This window comes from Hibiscus syriacus, unplaced genomic scaffold, assembly GCF_006381635.1.
Source record: "Hibiscus syriacus cultivar Baekdansim isolate YM2019G1 unplaced genomic scaffold, ASM638163v2 tig00110813_pilon, whole genome shotgun sequence".
Lineage (NCBI taxonomy): Eukaryota > Viridiplantae > Streptophyta > Magnoliopsida > Malvales > Malvaceae > Hibiscus > Hibiscus syriacus.
Window position 1 is genome coordinate 811,897 of NW_024062871.1, and position 12,880 is coordinate 824,776.

Consider the following 12,880-nt stretch of genomic DNA (forward strand, 5'->3'; position numbering starts at 1 on the left):
AGTTACACGATTCAATGCTCAATATTATTTGCTTCAACAGTCAAATTTAATGACGCTCTCCAATGCTCATTTTCTTTATATAGAGGATATGGGGGTTTAGGGTTTAGGGTAAAAGCAGAAGCAGCGCATATAGAAACTTTATCGAGAGAAAGAAAAGGAAGAAGAAGAAAAAAAGATAAAGGCTCAAACATTCTTGTTTGAGGTAATTTTTTATTGTTTAATTTAGTTTATTATATGAAATTATTAGTTTGTTAGCTTAGGGTTTAGGGTAAAACTAAAATTTAGTTAATTAGTTTGTTAGTTTAAGTTATATTATATTAGTTTGTTAGTTTAAGTTATATATTATATATATATAAAAAATTAGTTAATTAGTTTCTTAGTTTAAGTTATTAAATATAAAAAAATTAATTAATTTGTTAGTATCTTTAAACGTATATTAGGTTGTTTGTTGAAGTATATTATAAAAAAATTAATTAGTGCTTAATTAGTTTGTTATTTTAACTAAGTTATATTATAATAAATAAATAGTTTACTAGTTTAAGTTATATTATATATATTAGATTATATAAAATTAATTTGTTTAATTTATTGTTGTTTAAAGAAATATTTTGTTTACACATACAGGGCATTATTCCCAATATTTGCCTACGTACAGATTGATTCGAAGACTTGAACAAGAAAGGAAAGGAAGAAGGCACAAATATGCAGGTAATTTATTATTTTTTGTTGTCCATTTTTAGTTATTGTGTATGTGTAAATTAGTTAGTTAGTAAGTTTATATTAGATAATTTGTGCGAGATAATTTCTGTTTAAAAAAATATTGTGTTTAAAAATACTGTGTTTCTGAAATGGCTTTATATAGTCAGTTTGAGGAGCCGACATACAGGTTCCCGAACAGTTTTATGGCACTATTGGAAAGTGTAAATGAAGTCGAAGGGACATCTGCAGCAGCAGAGTATGAGACGAGAAACATACCAGAATTGGTTGTTGATATTGACGCTGAAAATCGATGGGGAGAAATTCATGATGATTCAAGCGAAGATGAAGAAACCGAAGAACCCGTTTTGGGCGGCGACAAAAATATTTTTGGTGGAGGTGCAATTGATGAAGTTCTGACACTGTATGAAGCTACTCCTCACATGTACGAGATAGACTATGATGCGATGAGGGCACCTGAATTCCCAGACATGCCACATTTACCTCCATACCAAATGACTGAATCATTCAATAATTCTGGTGAATTTTCAGTTGGGGTGCAATTCAGAGGAAAAAATGAAGCTACCCTGGCGATTAAAGAGTACTGCATCAAATGCCATGTTGATGTCCATGTTGCAAAGTCCAACCAGAAAACCCTATACGCGAAGTGTGTAAAATATGGCCCAGAGTACAAGTGGAAGATCAGAGTGTCGAAAAATCAAAGGCATGATGTTTGGGTCATCACGAGGTACAATGGTCCGCACACATGTTTGCGAAACTCCATCGAACAAGACCACCGACTATTGGACTCCGATGTAATATGTGAATACGTGAAGGCGATGGTTGAAAATGATCCAAGGATATCTTGTTCAGTGTTAGTTGCATCTATTCAAAGCCAATTTAGATATCAAGTAAAATATGTCAAGGTGTGAAATGCGAAGATGAAGGCAATGAAGCTGACGAATGGAGATTGGGATACATTTTACAATGAGCTACCACATTTGCTACAAGCAATGAAGCGATTTATCCCATGAACCATAGTGAAGTCTCAAACCATGCCTGCATATGATGAAGAAGGTCAACTTCTGCCAGGGAAGAAAACATTTCATAGACTATTTTGGGCATTCAAGGCATGTATTGAAGGATTTCCATTTTGCAAACGTATGATCCAAGTAGATGGTACATGGCTGTATGGTCAATATAGACATGTACTTTTGATGGCAGTTGCTCAAGATTGTGAGCGAAATATCTTCCCAATTGCATTTTCCATTGTTGATGGAGAGACAACAGAGGCTTGGGATTTCTTTCTGACCAATCTACGTCAATATGTCGTTCGTGCAAATGGAGTTTGCTTGATATTCGATAGAGGAACGAGTATTTTGGCGGCAATTGAATGACCAAAAAGTCGTTGGATACCTCCGTATGCATATCCGACATTTTGTATCCGTCATATTGGCAAGAATAGTATCGACCAGTTTCATAACGCACACATTCGTAGTGAGATAGTCAGCATGGGAGTTTATTTTCAATATTTGTGCATTTTTTACATGGTTTTTTTAATTGCGGTTTAACACAATATATTATGAAACAGGATACGAACTACATCGACCAAATTTTGACAAGAGATTGGAGAATTTGAAGGTATTTTACGATGATCAGCGTGTTTGGAAGTGAGCTTCAAAAATACCGCGGGAAAAATGGTCGCAAGCATACGATGAAGGTCGGAGATACAGACATATGACCACAAACCTTGCTGAGACCATGAATTCGGTACACGCCATCTCCCAATTGCGAGTGTGGTGAAAGAGACGTACTTTAGATTGGCTAAAGTTTGGTCGGACAAAGGCAAAGAAATAGAGAGTCTCATAAATAGAGGAAAAACTTGGGCTCCTATAGTGGTGGAATCAATGGAAGCAAATGAGCGATTGGCAACATCAATGGTTGTTCATAATTTCGACCGAGTTGGTCATACTTTTGTCATGTCGTGCATACGCCGTAACGTCAGAGGAGAAGATCAAACATTTAGAGTTGATTTATGATAGAAATGGTGTTATTGTGGTCATTTTCAGGCATGGAAATATCCATGTGCTTATGCAGTCGCTGCATGTATGTATGTTGGTGTAAGTGCATACACTTATGTTGATGAATGCTTTCACCTACGTAAGTTATTAAATGTCTACAGCTAAGCGTTCAGACAGATCCCGAATGAATCATATTGGCCCAGAAAAGATCATGACGAATGGCTGCCAAATCCAATGCTTCGCAGAAGTCCAAAGGGTCGACCTGAGTCCACTCGTATTCATACCAGTATGGATTTCCATGCTAGAGAGAGAGGTCAAGCAAAGAGATGCGGATTATGTAGGGGTGAAGGCCATTCAAAAAATAATTGTCCTAATTTACCAAGATATAGGCCTCATCATTAGTAATGATATATGTATTTCTATGAATTTCTATGTATTTTTAAGATTTAGTAATGATTAATAATAATGAAATTATTATTAATATTTAATGATTTGATAGTAATGATTAGTAATAATGAAATTATTATTAATATTTAATGATTTGATATTAATGATTTAGTAATGATTAGTAATAATGAAATTATTATTAATTTTTAATGATTTGATAGCAATGATTAGTAATGATTAGTAATAATAATTTATAATTAATATTTAATGATTTGATATTAATGATTTAGTAATGATTTGATAGTAATGATTTACGACTTGGACAATGAACAATGTTTGGTTCAATTAACCATATTTTCGTTACATAACTAGTAATGAAATTATAATAATGATTTAGTAATGATTAGTAATAATGAAATTATTATTAATATTTAATATTTGATATTAATGATTTAATAATGATTAGTAATAATGAAATTATTATTAATATTTAATGATTTGATAGTAATGATTTAGTAATGATTAGTAATAATGAAATTATTATTAATTTTGATTGATATTAATGATTAGTAATAATGAAATTATTATTAATTTTTAATGATTTGATAGTAATGATTAGTAATAATAATTTATTATTAATATTTAATGATTTGATATTAATGATTTAGTAATGATTTGATAGTAATGATTTACAACTTGAACAATGAACAATGTTTGATTCAATTAACCATATTTTCGTTACATAACTAGTAATGAAATTATAATAATGATTTAGTAATGATTAGTAATAATGAAATTATTATTAATATTTAATGATTTGATATTATTGATTTAGTAATGATTAGTAATAATGAAATTATTATTAATTTTTAATGATTTGATAGTATTGATTAGTAATAATAATTTATTATTAATATTTAATGATTTGATATTAATGATTAGTAATGATTAATAATAATAATTTATTATTAATATTTAATGATTTGATATTAATGATTTAGTAATGATTTGATAGTAATGATTTACGACTTGAACAATGAACAATGTTTGGTTCAATTAACCATATTTTCGTTACATAACTAGTAATGAAATTATAATAATGATTTGATACTAAAAATCATTATAAATATGTCGAATTTGTTAAGGTTTGAAAAAGAGAAAATAACCTCAGTGACAAAAAATACCTTATAATATACGATTTTAACCAACTTTTTTTGGATTTGCCAAAATGACCAATTAAATCGCAATGCGATCGATAATTCGCAACGCGATCGCCGGTATCACAAATCAGTTTCCAGATTCGCAACACGAACTTCGACTATCGCATTGCAATTTACATATTCGCATTGCGATAGTCCAAGTTCGCGTTGCGATTTATTCCAAGTTCGTTGCGATAGTCGAAGTTCGCATTGCGATTTATTCCAAATTCGTTGCGATAGTCGAAGTTCGCGTTGCGATTTATTCCAAATTCGTTGCGGTAGTCCAAGTTCGCGTTGCGATTTATTCCAAGTTCGTTGCGATAGTCCAAAATCGCAACGAAGGTATTGCATTTGTTTCTTAAGAATTTTCTCTAAAAAGATAGTATTCGCGCGGACGTGTCAAAGACACGTATTACCACGACCACGACCCGACCTAACCCGAGACGAGATGAGACGGACGGCGGCGGCGGCGGTGCGCGAGAGTCCCCCTTGTTCTCTATCACTCAACAAGGAAGTGGGAAAGCCAAGCCTTAAATACCATTCCCAATAGTGTTTCCAATGTTATGTGGGATTGAGCATTACCAATACTTGTTCCCAATACTATGTGGGATTGAGCCTTAAATAGTGATATTATTTTTGAATGTTTTGCTTAAAATTGCAATAATCGCGATTGATTATAGATTGACTTTTAATTATGACATATTTAATCGTATAATACTAATGCAATTGGTTTCTGATTCAGTTGTTTTAAGGTGCATGATTGTTAATTGTTTCCTGAATAATCACATTGTATTGGAAACAAGTGTTGGTAATGCTCAATCCCACATAGTATTGGAAACACTATTTGGAATGGTATTTAAGGCTTAGCTTTCCCACTTCCTTGTTGAGTGATAGAGAACAAGGAGGACTCTCGCGCGCCGCCACCGCCGCCGTCCGTCTCGTCTTGGGTCGGGTCGGGTCGTGGTCGTGGTAATACGTGTCTTCGACACGTCCGCGCGAATACTATCTTTTTAGAAAAAATTCTTAAGAAACAAATGCAGTCATTGCGAATTTGGAATAAATCTCAACGAATTTGGACTATCGCATTGCGATTTACATATTCGCATTGCGATAGTCGAAGTTCGCATTGCGATAGTCCAAGTTCGTATTGCGATTTACATATTCATATTGCGATAGTCCAAGTTCGCATTGCGATAGTCGACTATCGCATTGCGATTTACATATTCGCATTGCGATAGTCCAAGTTCGCATTGCGATAGTCGAAGTTCGCGTTGCGCATCTGGAAATTGATTTGCGATACCGGAGATCGCGTTACGAATTATCGATCACATTGCGATTTAGTTGGTCATTTTTGGCAAATCCAAAAAAAGTTGGTTAAAATCGTATATTATAAGGCATTTTTGGTCAATGAAGTTATTTTCTCTTTGAAAAAACTAGTCTAATTTCAATATTAAATTTGTAACAAATAACAAACTAGTTTACAATTGTTGTCGATGTCGGGGTGTTGTTGAATGATAATATTGGGGCGGACGTCTGATGCGTTGTGGCCGTTGCGGTTGCTCAGGAGTATGGTACCCATCCTCCTCATTCATTGGGGGCAATTGAACTGACATGTGTTCAAAGTCATACATCGACGAAAATATGGGAGAGTAGATGGATGCATCAGGCTGCACAAACTATGGTATGTATGCATCGTCGAATGGTTGTGGTACGCTATTATCCACATCGGACATTTCCGCTTCAGGTTGTTGAGATGAACTCCCACTCCCACTTGGTAGAGAGTATTCATCTTTACCAAATCTTTTCTTAAACCTCAAAAATTATCGCCTCTCTACAATTGTTGTCAAGAATGGCTTTCCATTATCCAAAAAATAAGCAAGGTAAGCCGAAGTCTCAAAATTAAAGTCGTCGTCTTGAATGTCATCAAGAGTTGGCATGAATGAAGCCCTATTGTTCCAAGCATTAATGTAGATTGCATGCTTCTCAACCCAATTAACATTTTCTTTACGACAACCATCAAATCTGTGCAGCTGGTCATGCGTCTCAACCCAATTCACCTGACGACGACCATCTAAGATTTGGAGGAGGCCATGATCCCATGGACTCCGCGGAATAGGTTGGTGGAAGTGGAATTGTCTCAACACTCTATCCCCAAATTGGATCTCAACAAAAGAAAAATTGATCAATGGTGTAACAACACACCAATATTGAAACACATCTAAAATATCGTGCGGTATCAACGCAAGTATTTCTTCATTCATGTATGGTCTCCAATTAAACTTTAAAATTACAAAAACAATAAAATTTATTTAAATCAAATAATATAGTTAATTTAAATAATAATTAAAAATAACATATTATACATACCTCCTTTTTTGCCTTAATGTCGATCTTCAGCCTGAACTCTTTAATGTTGTTGTGCACCAACCTCGTGCCTTCAATTTTATGCCTCCATCTGTATATCAATTAAAATAAAAATATGGTCATTTTTATTTTATAATTAATATTTTATATTAAAATAGAGAATTCATATTACCTTCCGGCAAGCGGAAAGTCAACCGCAGTCCGACTAATCGGTGTCAGAAACAGAAGTATATGCCAAGCCCATGACTGTAGCAGCAACAGACATCCACCGATTTCTGCTGTATTATTATCATTCACGACTAATGAAGCCTTGCACATCTCACGATACAAGAATGCCAATATCGCCGATCCCCAGCTATATTGCCTACTATTATCAAAATTTCTTAAAAAAAGAAGATACTGAGTGTGAACATAACTACCGTATTTATCCGGCATTAAAATACCCCCAATTAACTGTAATATATATGCTCGTGTTGCATATATAATTTCGTACTCCGTACTATTTAGTTGAAGCTGAAATTCATTCTTCAACCATGACAACCTCACACGCCACCCTTTACACTCTGGTGGTACGGGCGTTTTCCCAAGAAACAAGCTACAAAGTTATGCCACATTATTAAACTCATGTGACATTACCACTGGCATCCCATTTGTTTGGACCCCGAGTTGCAATATCACATCCTCCAGAGTTATCGTACATTCGCCACACGGCAAATGAAACGTGTGCGTTTCTGGTCTCCAACGCTCAATCAAGGCACTGATCAAACCTGAGACCAACTTGTAATCTCGTACAAATGTTACATACCAAAATCCAGCCTCCTGCAAGTTTTTCTTCCATCAATCTGTGTGGCTTGGGCACTTTATGTAGCCGAAGACGAAGGACTCGCTGCTCGTCCTCCTGCAATTAAATATTTCAAAAAATTTATCACAATCATAAAATAATATTCAAATATTTATTAATTATAATTCATTAAACAAATATTTTATTCACCATTATTCCCAAATAGCTTGAAATATGTTCATTGTCAAGCCTCAACAGTGGAATTTGGTCAGCTATTGGAATGAATCTGTAAAAAAAATTAAACAACAATATTTAAAAAAACCATTTAATATAATCTAATATAAACTAACTAACTAATTTACAACACTGAACTTTAATATAATAACTTATAATATAATAAACTAATAAACTAACAAACTAAACTTTTTAAAATATAAGTTAAACGTAAACGTTAAACCCTTAAACAACTAATAAAATATTATTTTATATAACTAAAACTAATAAACTATTTTTTCATTATAATATACTACTAATAAACTTACTAACTAATTTCTTATATAATATAAATTCAACAAATATAACTTAACTATTTAACTACCACAAACTAATTAAATAATTTTTTATATAACTAACGATTAACAAAACAAACTAATTAATTATTTTTTAACTATATAACTATCAAACATACTAATTAAATAATTTTTTATTTATGTATAATATAACTTAAACTAATAATCATATAACCCTAAACTAACAAACTAATTAACTAATTTTTGTTTTACCATAAACCCTAAACTAACAAACTAAACATTTATAATAATAAACTAATTTAAATAAAAAAATTACCTCACAAGAGCATTATCTCCCTTTCTTCTTCTTCCTTTTCTTTCTCCCTTTCTTTCTTTCTCGGCTGCAATCTCTTCTCCCTTTCTTCTGCTGCAATCTCTTCTCCCTTTCTTCAGCTGCAATCTCTTCTCCCTTTCTTTCTTTTATGTTCTCACGATAATGCACACCCCATATATAATTTAGGTGTAACCGACTGCCTCAATTATTTCACCAATAATTGTGCAATTACAGCTATGATAGCAACTGATTTCACGCTGCAATGGTTCAATAATTGAACCAATAATTCACGGCTCAAATGGTTCACATGCATGCATCAATAGTTGTTGTATGAAGCAGGTGATTTCACGCTGCAATTGCAGCTATGATAGCTGCAGGCATGCAGCGGGAGCAGGAGGGGAGCACGTGAAGGAATCTCAGTTGGCTATTACAGCTGCTCGTGGCTCGTGTAAAACCCCACAAAGGTCGCCTGGAAGGCATGGTGACCTACAAGGTCGCTCGGATTGCATGGCGACCTATGGCCATTATTGAATTCACCCCATTTGTAAGAACTCCGAACTCTCCGTTGAAACCAACCCAAAAAATCTTCAAGACGATATTCCAAGTAAGCCCGACTCGGTTCGAGGTGGCCCGAGCCTTTCATGGTGACCACGTAGATGAAAACAACCAAGCATGCAAGCAATATGACGAGGATCAGCATGAAAACAACCAAGCTTGGTCGCCGGGACTGCTTGGCGACCTACAAGGTCGCTGGGAGTGCATGGCGACCTTGTAGGTCGCTGGGAGTGGGGAGTGCATGGCGACCTGTGTTGGGGTGTTGGGGACGTGCATGGCACATGCAGACGTCCATTATCTCTGTGCAGCTCGCCGGGAAGCCATGGCGACGTAGTAGGTCGCCCGGAAGGCATGGCGACCTACGGTCACACTGTGGATTTCACTCTATTTCAGCAAATAATATGGGGAGTGCATTATCTCGTGAATTATTTATTTTGAAAGCATTATATCGTGAGTTTAGCCAATTATCTCCAATTATTACAAGTCTTTTCATGCTCTGCCCATTTCTGTAAGCGCGAAAGTCCTTACAAATTTTAAGGTTAAAAGAGTTGTCTAAAAAAAACTTATAGATTTGCTTCATGGTTAAAGGGAATGTTGTAAATTATGAGTTTGAACAATTATATTGTAAAATATATATGCGTTGTTAATGATTAAATTTTTTTAAATAAATATTATTTTATAATCACTTTAAATTATTAAAAAATAAAAGAAAATGAAAAAGTAGCTAAATGGAACATTGAAATATAGGAATACTTTACTTATTTAACTAATTATATTTTTAATATCCAAATAAGAAAAGAGAAAATAACCTCATTGACCAAAAATGCCTTATAATATACGATTTTAACCAACTTTTTTTTTGGATTTGCCAAAATGACCAACTAAATCGCAATGCGATCGATAATTCGCAACGCGATCTCCGGTATCGTAAATCAGTTTCCAGATTCGCAACGCGAACTTCGACTATCGCAATGACTGGTGGTATTGCATTTGTTTCTTAAGAATTTTCTCTAAAAAGATAGTATTCACGCGGACGTGTCGAAGACACGTATTACCACGACCACGACCCGACCTGAGACGAGACGAGACGGCGGCGGCGGCGGCGCGCGAGAGTCCCTCTTGTTCTCTATCACTCAACAAGGAAGTGGGAAAGCCAAGCCTTAAATATCATTCTCAATAGTGTTTCCAATACTATGTGGGATTGAGCATTACCAACACTTGTTTCCAATACAATGTGATTATTCAGGAAACAATTAACAATCATGCACCTTAAAACAACTGAATCAGCAACCAATTGCATTAGTATTATACGATTAAATATGTCATAATTAAAAGTCAATCTACAAACAATCGCGATTATTGCAATTTTAAGCAAAACATTCAAAAATAATATCACTATTTAAGGCTCAATCCCACATAGTATTGGGAACAAGTGTTGGTAATGCTCAATCCCACATAGTATTGGAAACACTATTGAGAATGGTATTTAAGGCTTGGCTTTCCCACTTCCTTGTTGAGTGATAAAGAACAAGGGGGACTCTCGCGCGCCGCCGCCGCCGCCGTCCGTCTCGTCTCGTCTCGTTTCGGGTCGTGGTCGTGGTCGTGGTCGTGGTCGTGGTCGTGGTCGTGGTCGTGGTCGTGGTCGTGGTAATACGTGTCTTCGACACGTCCGCGCGAATACTATGTTTTTAGAGAAAATTCTTAAGAAACAAATGCAATACCGTCGTTGCGAACGAACTTGGAATAAATCGCAACGCGAATTTGGACTATCGCAACGAATTTGGAATAAATCGCAACGCGAACTTCGACTATCGCAACGAACTTGGAATAAATCGCAACGTGAACTTCGGCTATCGCAATGCGAATATGTAAATCGCAATGCGATAGTCGAAGTTCGCGTTGCGAATCTGGAAACTGATTTGCGATACCGGAGATCGCGTTGCGAATTATCGATCGCATTGCGATTTAGTTGGTCATTTTGACAAATCTAAAAAAAGTTGGTTAAAATCATATATTATAAGGTATTTTTTATCACTGAAGTTATTTTCTCATAAGAAAAATCTGAAAATGCTGACTCGTGCAGGTAGTTGTGAGTTGCGATTCCTTGGCCCATCTAAAACAAATCAAAGTGGGTAAATAATGAAGTTTGGACGAAGTAGCAGAGGTCATTCTCACCAGAAAATCTGAAATTTTCAAACAAAAATCTTACCCAGTCTCAGAGAACATTTAGCAAGCATACATCAGCCTTGAGCAGAGTGAATCTCAGGTTCCCCCAGATAGAATATTGCTGAGGCAATCATTTTAAAATTGGTTTTTCTTATATTTTTATAACCCGTAACATCACATAATTTAATATTAATAATTACGATTTATTTATAAAATACTGAATTTTTAAACTCTTTTTATTTATTTATTGAAGAACACCTTTCCATTTATAAACATTTTTACGCAGACAGTAACGTACGCAATCAGTCAAGGTTTATTTATTCTTTTTAACTTTTTATTTAATTTTTTAGATTTATTATTTTTAAAAAAATATTTTAATTTTTAATTATATATTTAATTATTTTAAATTCAAAATTGATAATTCCCTCAAAAAAAATTTAAAATAATAAATATTATTATATTTATTATTATATATTTTTTAACTACCTGTATTCAAATATTTATTATTGAGGTGACGTACCCAATTGAATTTGATACATTTATAAAACTATAATTTTATTTAAGAAATTTAATATCTTATCTCATTAAATTAATTAATTGTTGATAAATTATTATCATATTTTAACATATTTAAGTAATTTTTAAATATTCAAAATTAACAAATATTTTAAAATCAATTTATTATTTAGTATTAAACTTTTGTTTTCTTCTCAAAAGAAAAAAGTAATTAAATCTTTATAACTCTAAAAAAGTAGATAAACTTTAATAAAGATATTTCTCACATAAGTTTCTTATATCATACGTGTGTTAAAATTAATAATGTATAATGCATTTGTTTAAAATATGTGTTTGGACATGGAGCACTAATCCAAAATTATAGTATTCACTTGAACCTAATTGGGGTAAAATTGTAATACGACCCTCGCATGGGCAACCGAAGAATGTGAAGACAGACGGATGAGTTGTGAAATTAAGCTAATCACATCAGAATGACGGTCAACCACCTCGAATTGCACCAATATTTGACTAAAATTAACTCAATATCATTATATATTTACAAATATATCACCGTTATTTCCCAAAATGACCCCCTCCCTATTCAGGAATATCACTCAGCATAGCCCTGAACTTTCCCCTCCCTCTCTTCTCACCACCACCGCTGAGAGGGGAGACAACTTTCCGGCGAGGAGACTCGTCGGAGAAGGCAAAAGGAATAACAGTTTTACGTCTAGATCCGGATTTTTCAGTGCCACCACTTTTCATTAAAGCAGAGCTAGCTTTGACAGCCAATGCGGCCATCTCTTCGGGTTGTAAAGGATGTTTAAGCCAACTCAAGGGCAAAGCGAAGTAAAGTTGACCGGGTTGAAGCTCCTCCTCTTCCTCGATAGCCGATACGACGTCATCGAACTCCATTTCATCTGAGTTGCATATGAAACACATTGGGTTCCTTTGCAATACATAAGACACCTTAACAAGATAAGGGAACTCCTGTAACCTTCCGTCCTGAAGAATCAGCTTAGCCGTTGCTACATGAGTTGAATCGCACGAACTAAAAATACCCATTTTCGGATTCCTAGATATTTTTTAATAATGCCGATGTTGTTATTTTGGAACTGAAACTCGGTTATTTTTTTCTCTGAGTTTGCTTGGAATTCGTTGATGAATGGGACGAGGGGGGAGTTTATATAGAGGAGAAAAACAAGGTGACGAGGAAATCGGACCATGTTGCCACGTAGGATTTTGTCGTGACATGACAATAAGCATATTTATGGAACAGTGGGCATGGGTTGCCAGCCTGTAAGGTGGTGGTGACAGGTTGTATAGGTATCGAGGATCAGTGTCCTTGACATATAATTTTCTAAGATGAT

General features: G+C 34.5%; 1 protein-coding gene across 1 annotated transcript; it reads right to left on the minus strand.

The window, feature by feature from the left end:
* Positions 1–12,004: 12,004 nt before the first annotated feature.
* Positions 12,005–12,639, minus strand: LOC120141716. Its single transcript, XM_039156513.1, has one exon. The coding sequence runs from the start codon at positions 12,573–12,575 to the stop codon at positions 12,108–12,110; it is 468 nt and encodes a 155-aa protein (XP_039012444.1). The 5' UTR covers positions 12,576–12,639; the 3' UTR covers positions 12,005–12,107.
* Between the last annotated feature and the right edge of the window lie 241 nt (positions 12,640–12,880).

What these genes read in the sequence shown, in the direction of transcription:
- LOC120141716 (XM_039156513.1), bottom strand. Translation starts at nt 12,575, where the DNA reads ATGGGTATTTTTAGTTCGTGCGATTCAACTCATGTAGCAACGGCTAAG.